Below are 24455 nucleotides of genomic sequence, written 5' to 3'. Positions count from 1 at the left end.
GGGAGTCTTCCAATAATTGTGTCTAAGAAAAGTGCAGTGCAACGCAGCATTCACCGCTCTTCTGTACAGCTGTGACGAGTTATTAAAAGTGTAACCCGGGCCCAGGGGGTGGTGTGTAATTTTAGAATTAATATACAATTTAGAGCTTGGTGTTTGCAGCCTCTGAATTATTCAAATGTACTTCTGTTATGGGCTTGGGTCTGGTGGGGGTAAGGCAGCTGCTATGCATACAAATTAATATATTATGTCAGTATATGAAAGAATGGGAGATGACATAGATTAGGGGAACATAAACATTGGTGCCAGGCAACAAAACAAGATGTTTGGTCTTGTGCAGAGTTCAAACCTGAAAGGCTGTACCATACTAATGGGAATAGTCTACGGTGTTCGATTGTTATATAAGACATTTGCATGATATTGCAGTCTGTCTGTAGGAAAATCTTTCTTCAGTGGCCATATTTTCATGCATGAAGAACGTCTGCACTTCACCTGGTTACTCTACCTACATGTGTCAAATGCTGGATTTCCCCAATATTAAAATCTGGCTCACCAAGAATTACAGGTTTATTCAAAATATCAACGTACATCCAGGGTGTTTACACATGTATATGACAGGTGAACATCAACGTTAAAAGCAAAAAAGAGGGATCAGAAGAGAAGAGTCTGACTATTTATTGTGGACTGCAAAAAGCTAAGAAAATGGCAACAATGTTAAACAGGCTGCTATGTTTTGAACTGGATTCAGTAAACTTAAACAGGTTGACAGATCTTGTGCCAAGACTGAAATATAGGAAAACTTTGGACTATTTTACCTTCAGAATAGGGCTGCACAATTAATCAAAATATTACCGAAATCACAATATGGCTAAGTGCAATATCCAATTCGCAGAGGCTGCAATTGTTTTGTTAGGTAAAATGTGTGACAAAACAGCATTATGAGGAAGTACTGTAGTGCTGAAGAGATGTCCTGGCCTACAAATCTTGTTCTCCAGATGTAAGAAAACATGTTTGTTTGGTACAGACAACAAATGTCACATCATCACAATTTCAACAGTTTTTTCAAATGAAAATGAAAATTGTGATGCAAAAATGATCATTCCCACTAATCGTGAATCATACCACATATCGTAATATTTGTCAAAATAATCGCAATATAATTTTTATTGTGCAGCCCTACTTCAGAACCACGAAAGTCAAACAAACTGAAACCCTTGAACAAAAGTTGCTAAAAAGCTGTTGGGATATTCATGAAACATAATTGTATTTTTATTTAAGATTTATAAATCATTTTGTTGTTCTCATTACCAAGTAAAGTAAACTATATTCCTGTTAAAGTTGCAATCGAAAACAACAATATAGCAATAACAATCGAGGATCTAGTGTCACATTTGTGTAATTGTTTCACCTCACTGTTGTTCGTATACACTGAAAATGTAATTGACCAACCAGCAACAGTAACACTGCCCGACAAACCTGATCATTATCTCTCTAAAAACAGATTATGGATAGTGTCTCCAGATATAAGCAATATGCCATTTCTAGTGTTTTACGACCCTCAACCATACCTGTAAAGATGAATCTAAAAATTATTAATTTATTAAAAAACATTTTGAATTTGAGCTTTAAATTTATACTAGTTTCCATGTTGTTTTGGTGAAGAAGAATACTGTAGTCGTATTATTTTTTAAATATTGTCTGTAGTTTTAGTCTCAAAATTCAGTGAATCTTCTGGTCAAGCATCTTTAACCTGATATAAGCAGAACATCAATTAATTTGTCATTTGTTAAAATAACACATTTGTCTCTAAACCCCAGTAATAACGTTAGAGTCTCTCGTCTGCACACCATACCAGCACAAGTCATCCTTCATAGCAGTGTTGTCACCACTGACACTTTTTACATGTAATGAGGAAGGTAAGATTATCGCAAAAAAAGTTCCATCAGGTATTTCATATGGCTAAATCAGTCTATTTATTCCATAAAATTGCATTTCAGCGGCAGCCCAAGGTCTTGCTGCAGCTTGCATAACAAGCTCGGTTAGTGTGGCACATGCTCGTTCTGGGACTCCAATTACAGAGAATGGCTGGCATTTGTCTGTCTTTGTCTCGTCCGTGCTGACATTCAGTTAGAGTTTATAGGGCGCTGCATTCCCTCAATATACAATTATTTTTTTGTTTTCTCATCCACACTAAATTTAGGAATATAATATCCATCCATGTTCTAAACTGCTCATCCTGTTCAGGGTTGAAGATTTGGAATATTACAGTCTCAGACAATTGCGTGCGTATATTATTTATTTTTATATATATATATATATATATATGTGTGTGTGTATGTGTGTGTGTGTGTGTGTGTGTGTGGGACCAAAGTACATTAAATACCTCAGACAAATATTTAAAAGAAGAAGAAAAAAAAAAAAAAGATATCTGACTTGTGGTATTGCTTTAGGTTATGGACATGGAGCAAGCCTCGAACTATGATGAATGTATTCTGCAGACTGAATCCCCACCTATTCTCCACCAGGAATTCTTTTGCACCTTTTTGTAAATATTAACTGGATCACTGTACTATGTTCAGCTGCTCCTGTGTCTCTTCTCATTTTGGCTTGCTAGATGTCCATGCAAAATTTAGATGGTGACGTAGCTTGTAAAATTGAAGTTTAATGCTAAATTGACCTCAGTTGCGTAATAATGAGAAGCCTCCAATGTATGGGGTGATGCTTGAATTATTTATGATTTTCTCTACAGTTCGCTTGCCTTCTCGTTATTGGGGCTGGAAATGAGATTGCTGAAAACTAGCCAAAGTGAGATCTTCCCTCTCGGCTTACAGAACGTGGCGCATTAAAGTGAATCACAGCAGACAGCTGGGGCCGCCCTTTATGGTAATGCACCCTCTACAATTACTGCTTCGACCTTCCCTGGTGAAGAAAAATGGGGAGATGTCCATTTAGCGGCCCCTTCAAACACTTAGTGGCAGACATGTTGGGCAGCAGGACCACCTTTTGCCTGACATTGACTCTTGTTTAGAGGAGACACAGAAGACATTAGAAAGGTGACAGGTTGACAGATGAGATGCTTCTGTCAAACAGCAAGAGGACCAAGGTGCATTAATGCATCCACAACGCCCTGTACCACACTGGTAGATGAAGCTGGTTGGGTATAATGATGCCAACTACAGCTGCAACGAATGGTTCTATTCATTATAGATTAGTCTATCTATTGATTAATTTTCAAAGTAATCAACTGTTTATAAAATGACAACAAATAGTGAAAATTCTCATCAAAATTTTCCATTTGGCGATTTGAAATTGGTTTGACACAACAGTCTGAAACTAAAAGATATTGAACTTTACAATGATGTAAAATTAAGAAAAGCCACAACTCCTCATATTTAGGAATCTGGAACGAGTGACTATTTGGCATTTTTTGCTTGAGAGAACTAGTGTGAATGGAGAGATGTACTGTAGATGTAAATTAGAGCGATAATTGTTTAATTTTTAAAGCAAAAGGTTCACAAGTTACAGCTTCTCGAATGTAAATATTTGATGGTTAGGGTTAGTCTTAACACTTAGCCTTCCATAATAGTAAACTAATTATGTTTAGGTTTTGGACCTCTGTTGAACAAAATAAAACATTTAAATAAGTCAACCTGATTAACATTAACAATAATTGGCAGATTAATTGTTAATGAAAATAATAGTTACTTTCAACCCTGATAGAGTTTCACTCTCACAGTAGGAAGGAAGGTGTTATTTTATTATTTAAAATAATGCTCAGTGGTCTGTGGTTCTATAATTGTTGTGTATCTCTCTATGGGGGTTTTGTAAGCTTAGAGACAATCTGTCACACTAGCACAGATTTGTTTTTTGCCCATCACCAAACTCAAATGCATATCATTGTAGCCATAAATGGTTAATATATTGACGAGTGTTCTGACTCTGAGAGAGAGAGAGAGAGAGAGAGAGAGAGAGAGATATTCCTTCCTACTGTGAGAGTGAACACATACACACACACTTATTAAAGCTAAATGTATCATCCAAATTTTTTTTTTACAGAGCTTGTAGTTGCATTGAGCACCTCATAGGCAACTTAAAGGGATTTAGTTCATTCCACAAAACTTCATCAAACCAGGCTGCAAGTAAGATGCAATAAAATCACAGTAGAACAATAAATACCTACTAATACTGATGCTGAGGGGCATTTACATTAACAAAGATGCTCCAAAGCACAAAACCTTCACTTAAATCTATATTTCAGATTTCAGTATATTGCACAAAACCTCTATTATCAACTGAAACATATTTCTTGCAACTACACTGCAGGTAATATGAACTGATACTAAAAATGCTAGCAGAAGAAGGTGGATATACAGTACATCTGTCGAAGCTTCATGTAAAAACCATTGTTGAGGTCTGAGCTCTTCCCCACTCCTCTTCTTTGACTTGTTTCACTCCCTTGTGGACTACTACCCATACTGAAGTTGAAGACATTTTCTACCATTATTTTCACACACACATACAAGACTGTCACTGCATAGTTGAGGATTCTCCTTTACAATATAATATTGATGTTGAGGTGTAATGTGGCTTAAACCACAACAATGTTTTCCAACATCTGTTCACGCTTGGTCATGACTCATACATGTTACAATACAACGCATTACTATGGCATGAAACAATGTCTCTACAAACTACCATTTTGGCATTGTGGCTGGGGAATTCCACAGTGAGAAACTTGACCATCCAGCATTTAAAAGTGAGACCAGAAGCAACCACCACAGCAAATGTTTGAGTTAAAAGACCTTCATGTTGAGCCAAACAAACTGGTTGAAAGAGGAAGCAATAGAGAGCTGTGCTCCTTCTGGGTTTCCTAGTGTGCAGCTTTTTGTTAAATGTGCTCCCTTTATCTGGTGTTTTCTGTTGCTTTCTGTTAAAAAATTAAATACATGAATCCTTTACACCATGGGTAGCCCAACGGATCCTACAGCAGATATAGCAGCTATGCTGTAGCCTCCATCAGACAACAATCCTACATATAACCTGCCTAACCTAACGCCGGTTTTATACAGTACATTGTATGTGATAGAAGACGAAGGAATGAGAAATGGAAACTCACCCTTTATCCTCAAGGTCTCAGGGATCCCATCCTAAGAGAACAAGAACAAATAGAAAAAAGATAAAGAGATCACAATTATAATAAACCACCGCATCACAGCATAGACCGTTTTCATTTAGCTGAATGAGTGAAAATCTTTGGTGCGTGTACCATAGAAATGTATTCTATAGACCACTTAATACATTAAGCAACTCTCTTTGCAAATGGCTCAGTGTTCAATTGAGATAATGTGTCAATACAGGCATGACATTCAGGTCCAAGGATTCCACTCTGAAGAACTTGTCTGACACAATGCAGTGTTGCCTGTTTGAATGGCAATTAATGATGCCTTGATAAGTCAGACATTAATGTGCCATTACGTTAGGTGATGATTTCCTCATTTACATGCACAATGATAAACCTTTCAACTGGTTACCATAGTCACATCCCCTATGATTTTATTTTGTGCATTAAGGATATTTTAATTATTATATCTCTTTAGCCATCTTTCTTTCTAAGATTGGATGTCCATATATGCCTTTTGAGGTGTCACATCACTTGAACAAATTAGCAGTTAAAATTTTTCCTCATTCACAGCAAACCAAAATATAACTGAACTGTATTTGACCAAAAAAAAGAAATAGTATAGTCAATGTAGTGTTGAGAAATATAAAGAAGAGCAAATAACCATTACCCCTTGAGTTTGTGCACTATAAAATCAGCTGCATTTAGAGCATGCATAGTGATGATAGTTGTAGAAAACGCTGTTATCAGGACTACTATTCTGAGTAGCTGCTCTCCACAAACCATGAATATGACCGAAAGAGGCATAAATATTTGATTTCTCTACAGTGAAATCTGCATAGCTCATCCTTCATGTTCTTGTACAGAAAATTCAGACTCTACCAGCTCGAGCACTGTGGTGTTATGGAGAAGATGCATTATGCAACAGGTACAGTCAATAATGAACAGTGGTCCCTGACTGCCTGCTGAAAATAGAAGATTACCCAATTCATGGAATTGCACAGAAAATCTCTGTACTGTATATTTTTGCTAAAATGTGCTTACTTGATTCTAAGTCAATTAAAAGAGTATCTGATACATTTGAAGTATTTTACACATATGGATAATTGTATCCAAGCGATCTTACTGGTTAAAAATTTTGACTGCAAGAATAATTCAGTTCACTTTACTATTTTGGTTACTACATTCTGTATCATTGTACTATACTATCTGTGCCATTTTCTCTACATTTTGTCATTCTTATACTTTCATTAAGACTGTACTGAGTCTGCACACTTGCATGCATTAATAACTGCTGTTGCTAATGAGACCCTTATCAGAGGAAATAACATGAGCACTAACATATTTTAAAGAAGTCCTAAGTTGAATGTAGAGGCTTCCTGTGGCAACCCGGCAGCTGTTAAATACAACTGTTGGTGCTTATGCACTGCAGCTGAAAAGTGACAACAAAATACTACCATGTCAAATTACATTTACTCAAATCATCATAAATCATCACAAACAAGTTAAATTCATAAAGAGACAACTGCCGAGAAAACATTTTCTTCCAGAATGGCAATACTGGAATATGCTTGGAGTTTGTCAGAATTTGTGGGGTTTGTTTGTCCACTTGCCTCCTGAAGATTGACAAGTTCTCAATGGGATTAAGGTCTGGGGAGTTTCCTGGCCATGGACCCAAAACTTAGATGTTTTGTTCCCCGAGCCACTTAGTTATAACTTATGGCTGGAAAAGGCATTGTTCGTCACCAAACTGTTCTTCGATGGTTAGGAGAAATTGCTCTCTGAGGATGTTTTGGTACCATTCTTTATTCATGGCTGTGTTCTCCAAAATTGTGAGTAAGCCCACTCCCTTGGCTGAGAAGCGACCCCACACATGAATGGTCTCAGGATGCTTTACTGTTGGCATGACACAGGACTGATGGTAGCGCTCACCTCGTCTTCTCTGGACAAGCTTTTTTCCAGATGCCCCAAACAGTCATTCATCAGAGAAAATGACTTTACTCCAGTCCTCAGCAGTCCAATCCATGTACCTTTTGCAGAATATCAGTCTGTCCCTGATGTTTTTCCTGGAGAGAATGGGCTTCTTTGTTGCCCTTTTTGACACCAGGCCATCCTCCAAAAGTCACTCACACCTGCCTGCTGCTATTCCTGAACAAGCTCTGCACTGGTGGTGCCTCGATCCCGCAGCTGAATCAACTTTAGAAGACGGTCCTGGTGCTTGGTGGACTTTCTTAGGCGCCCTGAAGCCTTCTTCACAACAACTGAACCTCTCTTCTTGAAGTTCTTGATGATCCAATAAATAGTTGATTTAGGTGCAATCTTACTAGCAACAATATCCTTGCCTGTGAAGCCCCTTTTTGTGCAAAGCAATGATGACAGCACGTGTTTCCTTGCAGGCAACCATGGTTAACAGAGAAGAACAATGATTTCAAGCACAACCCTCCTTTTAAAGCTTCCAGTCTGTTATTCTAACTCAAGACAGAGTGATCTCCAGCCTTGTCCTCGTCAACACTCTCACCTGCGTTAACGAGAAAATCACTGACATGATGTCAGGTGGTCCTTTTGTGGCAGGGCTGAAATGTTTTTTTGGGATTAAGCTTATTTTCATGGCAAAGAGGGACTTTGCAATTTATTGCAATTCATCTGATCACTCTTCATAACATTCTGGAGTATATGCAAATTGCCAAAAAAACTGAAAAACTGAAGCAGCAAGATTGTGAAAACCAATACTCCCCACATTTGAAAAGATGCAAGGAGGTATTTTTTTTGTATTTTTGATTGATAATAGATTGTGGTAAATTGTTTGATAAATTGTTTTCAATTAGATTTCTGTCAAACAACTCATTTAATCAACTTTTCGTTTCTGCACTAAAATGAATACAGAGATTAATAATGGTTGTATATGTCTGGAAAATGAACCTTCATATTCAGAGGCAAATCTAGGACCAGTCACAACTATTTAACATCAGATGGCTTTAATGTCTGGAAATATCCCCTCAGGTGTAAAGCCACTAGTTACCCAGCTATGCTATCAACTTACTCTGATTGTTTTGATCTAAAAATAAGTTGTTATAAAGATGAGATGATACTATGAAACTATAAACTAAAAAGACAATTAAGTTAAAACACCAAGATCTGGTAAAAAGCTGTCCCTGAGCATCATCTTTCTGGATGTTTGACAAAACATTGCTGACTACCGACCCAGTAGGCACAAATCACAGAAAACACCTGTGGCTCTCTGACATTCTTCGTATCACCCCCACCCTCTGGATGAGGTGACATTTAGAATTGCACTACAGGTAGGGAAGATATCAAATGGGGCCTATTTGCATATGGCAGGCAGTGTTCACACTTCATTTGTTTGAAGAGAGTGATTTCCCCTGGGCCACTGACAGGCCTGTCTCTCCTGCCCTGAGACTCTGGGGAGGGTGAAGCACCCAGCTGTACAACCCGTGGTTCATCTGCCCCTGTCACAGCTAGCTGGCTGACCGCCCACATCTCATCACTTCAACTTCTAACATAACTGCAAATTGCAACATACCTGTATGACAAGTGAGTAAAATATACAGTACAACACACTATCAGCAAGGCTGGATCTATCTTTTAAGCCTAGTTCACACTGATAGTGCTTGGTGAAAAACAACACAGCTCCCTCATTCACTTCAATGTCACCACTGCTTTGGGACAGCAAAGGTGCTGATGCAGAAGGCTCGTTTTTTTTACTTTTGCTGCGGCCGATGCAAGCTCATCTTGCAAAGAACAGCATTAGAAAACCAAATACATGAAAGTGCATATTCCTACTAGATTACTTTGTAATGTGAATAATGTTAATGCTACTGTTAACCTCACAATCATTTAAAAAAAAAAAAAAAAAAAGATACATTATTATTTACTCCATGATAACTTTTTCATAATATTATAAAACACTGTGCAGTGTTTTGGCATCTGATAAGTCTTCAAACTCAAAGTCTTCATCAGACAGACCGTGGAGGTCAAAATATTGCATCAATTAAAAAAAATGTTTTGGGAGCTTGTAAATATCAAAGTGCAGACAACCTCTCCTTTTTTGTATGAAGTTTTTCATCCTGCATCTGTACCCAATTGAAGTTGTGCATACTATCCACCTTCTTCACCTGTGGCAACATGCCCACACCAACATAGACCCTTTAATTTTTTTCAACACTGCAAAACGTTAACACAGGTTAACACCAGCATGGACATTGACATCTTGTTATTGTTATAGCAGATTGGCTCCATACAGCATCTGCTTCTTCAGCCCCTGTGGAGATCTCACAGAAGCTGGTTACCTAAGCCTCAGGCTGCCTGCCATTTGAAAGTAGACAGCTCATCAAGATGAGTGACAAGGGTTGGGGCTAAAACTGACCAGCTGAGGAGGAGGAGGAGGGTGGAAATAATACTGACAGTGATCACATTTAAGCCAAACACTGCCTATTGCGGCTTTAACTGAAGCTACTGTACATCAAGCTTTTTCTTGTGAATTTTACGATTGATTCTGGTTATTTCTCCCATTCCCTGTCTCTTTATCTCAATCTCATTTGCCCACCCCACCCTCTCTCTCTCTCCTTCTGTCTCTGTCTCTGCTTATCCCCTCTTAATCTAGATTTGCCATGTGGCCAAGCCAGTTCTGGATGGATGGGACTTTGCACATGGTTGTCCTTGCCTCCATTTTGTTTGTCCTGACATAACAGCTTGATGTCAGAGCGAAAAACTCTCAGAAATTGCTTTTGTCCCACGTGTCGAGCAAGTCTGGCCACTATTCCACATATTTCAAAAATTATACATCGAGTCTTAAAGTGAAACTCGTCATGAAAGACTGTATGACTGTATAAAATAAAATCTCCATGTAATATAAGCTTGAGAACAGTAACTATCACTTTGAGTTGTATTCCCAGAGCTGGGAATGGGTGAGCTGGATTCTGGTGGCCAAGATCTGTGTCCTATACCTGACCCCATGTGGAGGATTTCACAGTGACTATGTGAAACAATACCATGGGAATTATGGGTAGAGCACGTGACCAGCTGTTTATGGCCGAGTGCCTTCTGGTGATTGAAGTCTTCGTGAGGAAAGCTTATAAGGTCGTATCTGATCCTGTTACTCTTGTCAAACACTGTCCTTCAAAACAAAGGAAAAGGCATAGCATTAACATGGCCACTGGTGTATCACAGCTTGTGATGGTGAGCTCAAAGGATGTTCAGTACATTTCTCTGAATGTGCAGGAGGAGGAAATTTATGCAATTATGTCGTTTAGAAAAATTCTCAGTTTTTGTACTATCTCGTTCCATTAATGTTGAATATGATAGGAATTTTATAAAAAATTTGATGCAAACAAGATTTTTTTTTTTTTTTTTTAAACTTTCAATTGCTGACATTTTGTAACTAGGGACTTTGACTACCTACTATCCTTTAAAAAGTACCAACAAAATAAAAGAATTGAGCTGTCAACCAAAACTTGGTATTGCTTTTCTACAATCTGTGGATATCTCATTTTGAAACAGCTGTTCTTTAACGCTGCTCACTCAACTGTATTGACAAGTGGATAAAACGAACCTCTCAACAATGTGGCCAACAGCGGAGAAACTTCTCTAAGCAACAAAAAGGCCCTTGACATATTTTGGAAAAGGGCTTGCAATGTGGCCATTTTTCACCAAAGGGCTGTACATTTTCACATCTCTTTTGACAAGCAGATAAATGAGTGTAGTTTACCTATGTCCTCTCACAGGATGAATTGTAATGGTATGCAGATGCTGTAATGACATTCCTCGGCAATGTAATTACAGTGCCTGGCACATTAATTTCATTGGAGTGGAAAAGCACATACATCATTTTTGTAGCTTCTTGTCAAATTCCTGCAACATGTGGACATACATTACTCTAATTATTAAAGTCACTGGTTCAAAACCAGGGCAATAAAAATAGAGGAAGTCAAGACTAGGTAGTTTCAACAAGATATAATATACAGTTTGACACAAAAGAAGGTAAAGCACTATTTAAACCACCTTCAAAATGTGCTGTTGGTTGAAATAAAACTACTTCAAGAACATATGTCTAGTTCATTCAAATGACATGGCATTACAATAATAAGCACATAGTACACTCTCAGTGCAGTACAACAGAAAATAATGTGAAAGCAGGGATACCTAGGATTGTGTAGAGGGAAAAAAGATTAAATAACCAGGAAAGGTATCAAATGAAAAAAAAGACAAATTGCAATGCAAATTTTGTAGTCAACACAAGCAGCGCTACCTCTAAGATTTGTGTCTCAGTGTCTTTTCAGCTACCTCTGAAATTCTAAAAGCTGCTAGTTTTAACAATAAACTTTGAGCATTTTTTTGCCAAGATGTTTTTTAGCCACTACTATAATGCAAGGAATGCTGCTTTTGAGAAAAACAAATCTGAAAACACTGTCAGTTAGTTTTATTGTATGTAAAAAATATAGCCCAATTAAAGGGTAACTTCAACCAAATCATAAAAAACAAACTTTCTCAATTGCAACTAGTGGTGTTAAGCCCTGCAGATCGTTTTGGCTTCAAGTACTGATTTTTTGAGAAAGTTGAAAGTTGTGATGCCATTTCAGTGTAACTAAGGTTATTATACACTCAATGGCCACTTTGTTAGGTACACCTGTACAAACTAATGCAATGTTCTACCATAAAATCTACTTTTATGATGCACTGTCATAGAGTTGTTAATTCAATTTTACGTTTTAGCATTGAGATTGTAGTTAGTGGTGGTGTTGTACTGACTGCATTATATTCAGAGGCATTTCTAATATCCTGCCCCCCCTCATGTATGTAAATAGGGAGGACAAAAAATTTTAAACGCCTCAATCTAATGTAGTCCAATACAACAGCAAATTTAACTATGATCTTAGTAATAAACTAACTGAATTTACATATTTCCAACAATATCAATAAAAACTGAACATTGTAAACTTCATAAAAAGGTCAAATTTATGGAGTGAGTTGTTGTATTTTATCGCAATTGATCAGTTCATTTTTGTTTCTGTTGCTCAAAAGATTGAAAAACTACATTTGGAAACTCAACAGCAACATGTCTTTCCAAAGACAAAGTCAAGGTAACTCAGGATAATCCGCAGACCTCCCAGAGACTTAAAAAGTAAGAGTTGATATTTTTTGTTTGTTTTGTGATTTGGGCAAACTTTCCTTTTAAAAATCATTCGATCATTGTTAATTTACCTTCTACTGCGAAGTGGTACTAAACATCTAGTTCAGTAATGTTTTTTTATCATTGAAAAAAGCTTAACTTTTCACTTGTCTTCCAAATTTATAACCAAACCTAACACGTAAAAGTATCCCTGTTTCATCAGGGCGCCCCATCCTTCCAAAAGTAGACACTATAGGCTGAAGACTTTTCTGTTTGCTGATGCCTTTTTATTAAATCAAATAATGATTAATTTCTTACACTGTGCTGTAACTTCTACTCTCCTGTTTTATGTTGTTTTTATTTTCTATTTAACTTGTATTTAAATGTCTTTTTATATTGCCCTATGTTGTTTTATGTTTTATGTAAAGCACTTGAATTGCCCTGTTGTTGAAATGTGCTATACAAAAACTTGCCTTGCCTATAGATTCACCAGTTTGGAATAAAATTCTGGTACCTGTACACTTCTCTGCCTAGATCAGTTACACTTGTTGATATAGAAACAGTCTATCTATTCCCCAAATCCTACACCTAAAAGGTGTGATCACAGGCTAAGGAAAGATACATTTTATTCTCCAGACTTCAAAGCATTTTCCTTACAAGATGAAACTGTGAGACATTGAAATCTGGAAATCTGGTATTTCTTCTTGCTTCTGCTTATCCCAGGATATGTAGGATGTGGTACAAAGTATTGACAAAACAATGCCACACTGTACATAGAGATAAGGTTAAAAAACAGTGATCTAGTCCTTTAAAACTGAAATCCAAAACTGTACAGGCAGGGGTGGTCGTTGGATCATTTGCTTCTCTCTTCCCTTTGGTATAAAACATCCCAACCTGGCACAAGTGCTATCTCTGCAATTTACTGAGATCATATTACAGGATTTTTGGGTATTGAAGTTTAAATCTCTTTACTGCCTTAACACACACACACAATTTCCAGGGTAGCTGTGGCTAGAAAGAAGCAGAACTCTTGTATAGCTGATATCTGCAGCCCACATGTTTAGAAAGCATCTCTCTGAATAAATCATGTTCAAAAGGTCAAAATGTGTTTGACCATTGTGTCGATTCAACAGCTTTGCAACGCTCCCGGCTCCTCGCTCAACTCTGATACAGTCCAATGACGTTCCTACCATCTGTTCCCTCTGTCTCCCTCTCCATCTCTTTCTAACCACCTCTCACCCCACACACCCTTTAGTACCACTATCTTTGCCTTTCATTCCTATGCAGACATGACTAAAGCGGACTGAAAGAAATCTTCATCTCTGTCATCTTCACTGCCTTGTAGTAAAAGCAAACATACAACCATTTTTTCGTTATTGTCACTGCTAATTTTTATCTTGGATTGGATAGAGAGGAGAAGTGTTTGCTAGTGAACAGAACTGGAAAGGGGGCTTATGGTAAATGTGTACTAAAAGACCACAATCCGACTAATGCCTCTTGACAAAACACTTTGCTTTCCTCAAGTCCCTGTCTGCCAAAACCAGTCCCAGTCTGGTTCTAAATGATTTATCTCTGCTACTATGCTGTTTTGGAAACAAATCAGAGAAAAAAAAAACAGTATAATTTAGACAGAAATTTTTTTACTTATTTCTTGAGATGCAGCAAGAGATTTTGATTGTGAGGCCAGCCCTGTATTGCTGGGTCAGTCGACATTAAAAGCATCTTTCAGTTTAAACATTCAGCTAAAATTACATGCTAACATCCTCACTTCATTCAAAGCTTGTCTTCTTCTTTGCTCAGCTGTGCCTCGCATTTATTTGATTTTGTCTTTGAAAAGCCAGTCCCCTGGCACAGAGGGAGGGATAATGATTCATCAAGTATTTTTCAGTAGGCAGAAAAACAACAACCACAGGAGAGTCATCTGATGCAGGAAGAAAGTGCCACTGTAATTAGTTTCATACTTGGCAAAAGCACATGGTCCTTCTTGTTACGGACAGCAAATAAAAAAAGAAGGCGATCAATACCTTGTGTCGGAATCTCACAACTGGTCGATAGGGCGGCGGCCTGAATCCTTCCTTGTTGGGTCTCCCGTCGGCGCCGAGCACAGCGAGCCCCAACAGTAAAATTGCCGCCGACCACCATCTGGCTGTCTTCATTGGTCTTTTCCTGTCAAAAACCAAACAAGAATGGTGAGTGCTCTTCTCCAACACTCTGGAGGTTCAATACCAGTTGCCCAAGACAATACATCAAGCCCACCGTAATTAGTGTAGACAATGGGAACCGCAAAACTGTCGCTGGTTTAAACTAAAGCTATCAATACGTGCCTTACACTCGGTGAGGAGATTAGATCTCCTTTTGAATCAATTAAGAGGGACTAGACGTCATGAGAAAATCAAGATAAAGAAGACAAAGAGCCAATATATTAAGGCAATTAAAGTGAGGGCTTTGGATTAATTAGGCTGAGTGTCTAAGTCAAGCAACTGTGATGTAGCGGAGAGATTACATCTTAAACAGTTTCCTCACACCCTCACAGAGATGCAGCCCAAATATATTTATCAAACGGAGTGAGACTATTCATTCCAATATAACAGCATTTTCAATAATTCATTGCGCTGTATAAAAACGAGATTGACCTTTGCATGACATGAATTAAACAAAACAGTGTTTGTGGGGAGAAAAAAGCATGCCCTGTAAAAATATCTGTGTCCCAGAAACAGCAGTGTTCAAGGAAGTAAAAATGCAGTTAATACACAGAGAAGAGGATATGCGTTAGCCAGTGCTCTCATATTGCCTAACACAAGTTTAACACACACACACAAACAAATACACAAACACATGCACACAAGCTTTATGTTAAAATCTTCAATAAGTTTGTTTCTTCTTATTTTTATCCCTAGTCTTTATTTGCATTTATGCCCCGGTTCTTTGTGCAGCACGTCGCAAAAATCCCCTTTGTTAGAAGCGCTTTATAAATAAATTTGACTCGATCTGACTTGTTGATTTTCACAGGCAAACACTGAGCTGTACTTTCTAAGCCGTCTCGAGCCACCAGTGCCTGCTCATCATCCTCCAGCGGAGGGAAGATGACTGACAGCAGGATGGTGACCCTGCTTCCTTGTTCTTCTGGAGTGACACTGAGTCTGACAACAATGGCACTGTTCTGGCAGCTCTGTGGGCCCACATGCTATTCACTGGAGGTCAGGAGGTCGTGCCAGCAGAGCGGCATGTCACTCTGATCCCGGACGAAGAGGAACATTGAAACTTTATTTTCAGGACTTTATATGACTTTTATTGCATTCCTGAGCTGTCTTGACACCTGCAGATTTCCTGCAAATTTTCTGCTTTGAAACTCGATCCCTTTATTTTAAAACAACTTTATTTTCTTGAGCAGATATGAAGAACTTGCACTGCACTGTGCACAGTATTCATGATTCATGCTGATGGAAGTATAAACTTTCAATTTGAAGAACAGATATCAACAGCTGGGGTGTGCATATAATTATCTGCCAGATTCAACATCCAATTTCCAGACCTTTTAGTGACATGGCATTTAAAAATCTATGTTCTTCGTCAAACTCTAAGATAACCTTGATAGAACCTCCTCCTACACAAATTACACCCACCATCAGACCACCTACAGTGCAACGAACCCATCCAGCTTGTCCCGTTGAATTTACAGAAACATTAAAGTCAAATCTTCTTGAACTGAGATAAACAAACCAGCTAATTAGAGCAGATATTCAAAAGGAAATATCTACAAAGAAATGAATGTATGTATTAAGTTATATGCAACATACTAACATAATGCTGCTGCTTTAATCCTATTTTCCTTAGGAACAAAGCTGTTAGCCATTTTAGATGAAGTATCTTTTCATGCCAGTCCTTCATTCCTGTCTCTGTCGGTGTAGTAGGGAGGGGACATTGAAAGTGCCTTGATATTCCAGTGGGCAGAGAACTTTTATTCCAAAGTGTCTAGAGTCTAGAAATTCAAAAGATTTCTGAACCTGACCAAGTAATTGTTAAACCACTGGTAATGATCAATAGCCTCACCAACCCCCTGCAGACATATTATGGTCGTTTTGTGCTATGAGGCAATAAAATCTGCCTCTTTAATGTGATCATATTCATTCTCTACGCATTTCTAAACTCTCCAGGTCCAGGTAGGAACCCTGCCTGCAGCTGCTGCTGCTGCTCCACTTCTCTGCTAACACAGTATTTTAGCCACACTAGGTGGATTACCATATCTTCTAGCACAATCAATCAACTTCTCTGAGGCGTCCCAGTGTTAAATGGGTTATTAATGGACTAACTTTTGCAGGATGCTGTGTCAGAGACAGAGACATATGCACAGTTTTAAGAAGTTTAACAGTGTCATACAGCACAGTTCCTCGCATTTAACTCATTATGATCAGTGCAACTGCAACACATACAAATAACTTTCAAGTTCTACTTCTACTGACTACTTAGTAATCTTACTGGGAGGTCGAAACTGTTTCTAAACTGCCAACTATGCTGTTCTGTATTTTATTAAAAGAGCAAAGTCCCTGACAGTGAAAAAAACATCTTTGCTATGGATTGAACAATGCACATTTAAATTGTTCCTGTTCCACACTAGACTGCAGTGCACGTCGAGTTTTTGTGGCCATTGGTGAGTTAATTTTCTTGTCATTGAGTCTATTTTTCTTTTCATCTTGTGCACCATTACTTTTAATAGAGCTTTGGCACAATGACAAAATACACAGAGGGAAGGAAGCAAAACTAAAGGCAAAACTTGGACAAAAGCAAAACTGTCATTGCAAATATCATTAACAGCAAACACTAAGTTGGTAGTGCTGTTAAATTGTAGCCTATTTCATTACTGAGAAGTGTTTCTTATATTTGATTCATCCCATTTATATCAGTGAGGATAGACTAAATATTATAAACATCTTTAAAATAATTCAACAGCACCACCAACTACTACCTCAAAAATGACAACGTTGAATCCACACCACTCTAAAACTGTTTTCACAAAATCTTAACTTCACAGTATAACCTTCATGAATGTACAGGGCTCAACACTAACTTGTGTTGAGTGATGCCTGATTGCCAGCCTGGCAACTTTCAGCTTGTGGTTGCTGAAACTGAAAATATGGTTGCCATTTTTAGTCACCTTATATTTTGAGTAATTAATATACTATGCAGTTATATGTCAGCTTAATGATGAAAATGTGACATAAAAGAATGTTTAATAGCTTTATTACAGCAACCGAACAAAATTCTTTGTAGTTTGTGTTTTTTCTTATAATTTACAGAATGTGAATCTTAAGCGTTATCAGTGTCCACCCTCAATTCCTGGTATACAAAATACCAGCATTCATTTGTGATGTTGATGGGTTAGTTGAACTGTTCACCCCACAGTCAAATAACTTAATTTGCTTCGCCATTGTCTTGAAAACAGATGTCTGCGCACATGCTAGTAAACTCACCAACGCACATGCAGTGTTGTCTGGTTCCAGTTCCAACTGTAACAGCAATATTTCACTAATGCAACAAATATTAAAAATATATTAATTCTGGGGTGCACATTTGGCTGTTTGCTGTCCCTATTTTTTATACGTTAACAAGTTGCCCCTGGACGGGAATTGATAGATTTTATTGATACCAATGCCATTATCGCTTAAATCGGTCTGATTCTTTATCATCAATGCAACTGTTTTATTATCTCTGAGTCTGAACCTACAGTCTATGATCTGAACAGTAGAAACAGAGTACAGGGTTTCCCTCCCCTAGGTTGACAGCGGACGCGCCACAAGGGGGGGTAATAACTGTTAAGGTTCATAGACAAAATATTTTTTTGCTAGTCATCATTATTAGCTTAAGCCTATGGCATTTTACACTGCATAAATTAGCCTAGAGGCTAGCAGACTTTTCCTCTACTCAAATTACATATTATTTATACTTTTTCTTACTCCTCACTTGGTTTAAGTCACTGCATCTCTCGACAAAACATGAATTTGAATTTCAGCATTACATTGCTGTCAACTCAAGTAATGTTTACTTCACCTGTCTGCGCTCCAGGGAGCAGACAGAGGACAGGAGAGGAGAGAAACTTGCTCAACCAGCATGCCAACATAGCTAAAAGGAATTGATAAGCTCCAAGGCATTTGATTCTGATGGATTGGACAATTTAGAACTGATTTTGAAATGGAACCAGTTCTTGATTCTCATTCCTAGTTGCCACTGATGGCAACCAAAGGCCAAGAATAGGTTGCCAATTTCTCAAAATGGCTGCCAAGGCAACCTGGCAACCGTTGCTGTCGAGCCCTGAATGTAGGATTTATTGGAGGGCTATTGTATTAGACTGCATTAGTTTCAACTAGGTGTACCTAATAAACTGGAAAGTTTATTTTATAAATGGTTTTTTAATAAGTAAATATCCCCCCTGTAAAGAAAACTAGTGCACATGATGTCATACAACCTGAAATGTTATTTAACAGGAAAAGCAAAATACAGATTTAATTGGAAAATATAAGGGCTTGTTGTGACAGATTTAAGGGTACATGGTCCTTAATTTAACTGACATCAACTTGTGTGAACATGTCATATAGTCCTTGTGTGTGATTTCAGTAAATTTTGAGTAAAAAACTTATTTATTTAGCTTGAAACAGTACTCCAGGACTCAACATTTTCATTGGTCACACTAGTGCGCCTGGCATTTAGCAGGTCTGATAAAAATTTTAAAAACACCACCATTCGCGATCGATTAACGCGTGGACAATCTCCCCTCGCTCTACCCCTCCTGTGCGGTCAACTGACAATCGCACATGCTCTGCAGAGAAACAGAGAGAGAGAGTCTCCTGTTTAATGTAGGTCTACTTATGCCGTTGATTTGTTAAAGCTTGTAAGTGCACCTGTTGGTGCCGATGTCATTCGGTACCATGTTGGTTTAGATCGTTTCCTCCTCCACACGCAGTTCACCTGCTGTTGTGAAAACAGAATTACAGGCCAAAACGCGAGTTGTGTTTTTTGGGCTACTTTATAAAACATACAGCAGAAACAGAAAAAGGCGGGGCAAGCCGGTGTATGTGTGCAGGAGACCAGAGGTGTAGGTGTGTGCGTGTGCGTGTGTAGAGAAAAGAAAAAGAACACAAGGGAAAGCAAAGTGAACAGATTAAAGTAGTTTGTGAGTAAAAACTAAAATAAGGTGGAGAATTAAATAGAATTAAAATGGCCAAATAAGAAATAACTTAGCAGAAATAGGGTAATGTATTAATGTATTCTTTCAAATATTAGCCTTCTATGACTTATTATTTATTCATTCATATACTGTATATAATGTTTGTATATAACGTTTGTTCTTGTGAGTAGCATAAAGGGAAATACAACTCAAATCTCGTTATACAACCCTCTGTTGTAAAATGATCAATAAATCTACCTTGTACCTTGTATATATTATCCCCCCCCAAAAAGTAAACACTTAAAATGTATTATTGGGTCCACCTAAATTATGTACTGGTAGCACCTAAATGAAAAAGTTAGATGCACCAGTGCCACCAATATAAAAAGTTAGTCTGGAGCCCTGTTGAAAGCACAGGAAACAGTACAGCAGTTTTCCCTGGACCCCCTCAGGGAGTGCAATGATAACTTTGGCTCGTGGTTTTAAATTCCTCGGAGCATGTTTAAGCATTGGCATTGACTTTCAAATGAAGACTACCTATTTCCCCACTACGTACACAATGCATCATGTCTTGACAAGCTCACAGCCGCTCTCCTCTAACAACCCCCCCGACATCAGTCTCATTCAGCAGATTTTTGCCATTCAGTGCACTGGGCGAGCATAACAACAGAAATGTCCAAACAGCCCCTCCTACAGATATTATGTATCACCTGACTGCAACATATTGGGCATTTGTTTGGTGTAAATAATGCACACACTGTAATTTACTATCAGCTGTCATCCAAGTTTGTTAAGTCATAAGTCTGGAAAATAGGAATACATAATTAAACATGCCATACATTTTCTTGACATTATGCATGATTCCCCCCCAAAAAAGGCCTTAACTCAGGAATACTCTTCTCCCACATGACTACTAGCCAGCTTAGACTAATTCTGACTTATTGCTGATAACTCTCCAATTTACAGCTTTCTAATTACAGTCAGCTTGTCTCAAATATAATTAAACAAAGGCCTTGAGAAATGAGGAATTCTGAATATGACTGATGGTCCACTGGCAACACTGAGTTTCTTCTGTTTTTTAGTAGAGAGTACAATATGAGCTACAGTATAATTGATGTTTTCTAAACAAGACTGAGAACATATAGTTTCAACAATCAGAACAACATATGGCACAAGTTAAGATATTTCAGCCTTGTGCAAAAGGGCACCGAACCCTCTAACAGTGTTCCAAATATTTGAACAACAGCCACAGCGAACACTTCCCTCAAGCATCTGTTTTGCAGAGCTAGCCCATGTCTTCTACAAAGTTTCTCACAACAACAACAAGACATTTTCTTATTTAAACTGAAAAAACAGGCATGACCTAGAACTGTAATTTTATAATCTTAAGAATCAATTTCATGAAATTCTGTAGGTATCAGGAAAAGTTATAGATTCAAATCTCCAAACTGGCAAGGAAAATCTCACTCTTCACAAACAGAGGCCCAATTAATTCAGCCTGTTTTTCCTACATATCATTCTGCTTTCTGGTGTCTTGGCCTTTGTGCACACGGGAGGTGACAAATTGAGACTTAAAGAGTGAAATTCTAACTATCTCCCAAACCAGTGGTTCACAGCCTTGTTGGCTTGTGACCCCCTTAAAAATGAAGCAATGTCTACTTGTGACCCCTCATCATCGGTTTCATATTTCTACCTGTTTTGACTAGTTTAACCAAAGAGTAATTTAGTTTTGCTCATCACAACCAGCCCTTATTTTATTTTGAGTGAAGAAGTCAAATTAGCCAGTAATTACAAGAAAAAAAAACAAAGATTAGAGGAATGTCTAAAAAAGTGGTGAGAACCCAATCCCCAGGTAGGGAAACACTGTCCTGTCTCAGCAGCATGACTGCATGATTTATGGCTGGTAAAGTTAAAATATTTTATCTCTTTCTTTCTGCTGTTAAAAGCTGAAAACATCAAGGCTGCCATGTTCTACACCTCTCAACTCCCTTAAGTTCCCAATGAGTTGTTCAAAAACAGTAGAGAACTGTGGTTATACTGCACAGCTCTCAAGTGTGAGTGGGGTAAACATCTATGAATGAGGAACAGGTCAGTGCTGAAAAAAACATGCATGCTCATGGCCAAACAAGCACTAACACACTCTCAATGTGAGGGTTAAGACCTCTTCAAGGTCACTGTACTGCTTGAAATACTCACATTACATGGACAGTGAATCAGACCTCCTTTCAACACAAAATAAAAAAAATATGTTAAGTATGTGACTTGATCTTTCTGACTCATATATTAAAAGTTATATTTCGAACACAACATATTTTGGAAGCTTTTCATTAACTATCTTTAAAACATAGGTCAAGCAGTTAATATCAAACAATTATTGTCTCTGGATGTCACATCTTTCAAGCACTAGATATCCCGTTTATGAAATACACAAGGTCACACTCCTGCCACATTAGCTTATCATATTTTCATGCGTATGCTGCCAAAAAACAAACTGATGACAGACTGAAAGTAAAGACATAGCAGAAAATGCTATGAGCTTCACTTTTAAAAATTTAAAAATCAAAGTCTGTTCTGCAAGATAGACAATAACAATCTTCTGAATAATGTCTTTAAATGCATTTTTTGCAAACTGTGGTTGAAACCTGTCAAGTGTTGAAATGACATTTGAAGCTTCATTCATAATTTTCTTGTGACAGCAACTTTTCAGCTCTTTGGCAGGTATATATCCTATTTTTTCCTTTAGTTTAAAATGCAGAATGTCCAAGGAGGAAATATAAATAACCACCTTTTTTTCATTTGTTCACTGTTATCTATCCACGTTGCTGAGCACGCATGCAGTTTTCTGCAATCACCCTGCTTTAAAGTCAGCCAGTCTAGCAGATTTACACCAGGGAGCAGTCCAGTACAAGTGTTGTACAGCCGAGCTGCTTACCAAAGCTTAAGTGCCTTGCTCAACAGTTCCACTGTAGTATGATGGAAAACAAGGTGATGTTAACTTTTCTACATGACTTCTGAAATACAGAGAAACATCAGCAAAATCATTACATTACTTGCTCTAACTTGATTAGGCTATTCTGTGTATTTTGTAAGTCTGGATGGTAACTGAGGCCAATGAGTTTTAATAAGGGTGCTAACTTCCATCTTCAATACATACAAGTTTCCTCTATTGTCAATGAGTACAATTTAAGCTAATATATGTATTTATGTACACAAATAAAGCAAAGCCCATTCTAACATAGTTGTTAATGTTAGCATAACCTATTGTTTTGATAAGTGTGGCAAAATTGTCTGCTGTTGAGTGCACTTAATATGACAGTGTTGGCTATTCCTGATAAACTTATAACGTTACATCATATCACAATTATATCAAAATCAGCTATATTGACCAAGTATGTGTAACAGCTAAGGACAACAAAGCTGAACAATTAAAAAGGTAAAAAAATAGACCAGACTAGTATGCAACGTTACACAAGTATGTGAAAACATAGGTGTGTGTGTATATATATATATATATATATATATACCAATGTCCAATAACAAAAATAAAATGTCTATATAGCATGCTAACGGCTTGCCAAAAAAAATGTATTTTGAAAAAACTTTCATAGTAGGGCGAAACTAAATGATTTCACTGTTGAATTATAATGACACTTTGTTTTCAGAAGTTATGAATCTGCAGGCCAATAGACCAATAAACAATCTCAAATTTAGACAGATATTAAAGGTTTATCGCCATACATTTGATACTGCTAATCTCCAAAGTTCTTACTGTAAAGCATGTAAATTGGACAGTTAGCTAGTTTAATGGAGACGTAAATTAGCTGTGGACTCACCTAACCACGTTAGCCAGGACGCAGGACCGTTACCTAGTGCATCCAAGTGACACACCAATTTGGAAGAGAGTTAAAAAATACAAAGCCATGGGGAGGCAGGTGAACGTCTGAACAACACTTTAGAAGAAGTCATGTCGATGTCTTCGGTGTGTAAAGTAACAAACACACAGCAGGTGCATGTAAATCCAATTAAACTCAACACAACCCGACAGTGTTGCCAACTCTCGCGAGACAAACATGCAACCTCATCTTCAAAAACAAGCCCAATATTAATATAGTCTGTTACAGCCTCAATGTAAACAGGCTCAATAAATGAGTCTGCAACATATTAAAATGAAACCACTTTTGAGTTTGAAAAGCAAAAACAGATTTTATTTATAATAGCTTTGGTGGTTACTCTTGTATTTTAGGGTGATGCTGACAACTTGGAAAACATTATCCAATAATGATTACAGTTTACATTGACAGAATATGTGATTGTTGGATTACTCACAAAGCGTGACATCTAGTCTGTATAGCCAGAAAATAAAAAGCCTGTAACAATGCAAAAAGGAAAACTAAGAAGAACCATGTCCTCCATTAACTTATTTTATCATCTATTTTATAAAAAAAATAATAAATCAGATTAGTCAATATTATTTGGTACAAATGAAATGTAAAAATCACCACCGATAATGGCTGGGAAAATGCCTTCATTCTAAAATCAAAGATGTGTTTACATTTAATTAGAAACAGCCAACCTATAAACTATTGTATTAACATATTGTTTAATTATGAAGGGTAGCCTACAGAGAGCAATGTCAAAGCAATGTCAAAATTCATAAGAATGGTGCACTCTAAAAATAAAACTATAAACCTATGAAATCTGACCATGCAGTCTATGAATCTGACTCATAACTAGGCAGTAACCACAATAAACCAGATCGGTTAGGCTACAACATGACTGACATGACATTGTGAGGAGGGTGCGGGATAGGTCCACGTGGGTATTTGTGTGAGGGTGAATTACACTGCAGCACTGATATTATTTGTGAGGCTGTGAGCAGACAGTGTCAGTCACTGCATTGGGGAACATAGCGAAAAATGTAAAAATAAATAAATAAATAAATAAAGTCTCTTGTCAGATTTTCCTAGCAAGCAACCACATTTTTTAAAACAAGCCCAAAAAAAATAAAATAAACCGCAACCCGCAACTTTTTCAAGCGACTTCAAAAAAAAAAA

The 24455-nt window shown here is 37.6% G+C and overlaps 1 protein-coding gene across 3 annotated transcripts in view; it reads right to left on the bottom strand.

Moving 5' to 3' along the window:
* Nucleotides 1-24455, bottom strand: part of fstl5 (follistatin-like 5) — a 183655-nt gene that overhangs the window by 140655 nt on the left and 18545 nt on the right. For 2 of the 3 annotated variants that reach the window (XM_044206146.1, XM_044206147.1), the window contains exons 2-3: nt 14267-14408; nt 5114-5144 (exon numbers count right to left, since the gene is read on the bottom strand). In XM_044206146.1, coding sequence (XP_044062081.1) covers nt 5114-5144; nt 14267-14408 — 173 coding nt within the window. Of the gene's footprint in view, nt 1-5113; nt 5145-14266; nt 14409-23234; nt 23427-24455 lie in introns of those variants that run through there. The other variant, XM_044206148.1, reaches the window with a different exon arrangement.

The sequence above is a fragment of the Siniperca chuatsi genome, linkage group LG8 (assembly GCF_020085105.1).
Source record: "Siniperca chuatsi isolate FFG_IHB_CAS linkage group LG8, ASM2008510v1, whole genome shotgun sequence".
NCBI lineage: Eukaryota > Metazoa > Chordata > Actinopteri > Centrarchiformes > Sinipercidae > Siniperca > Siniperca chuatsi.
Note: the sequence above shows the minus strand (reverse complement) of the source record. Positions and strands in the feature narration are given on the sequence as shown.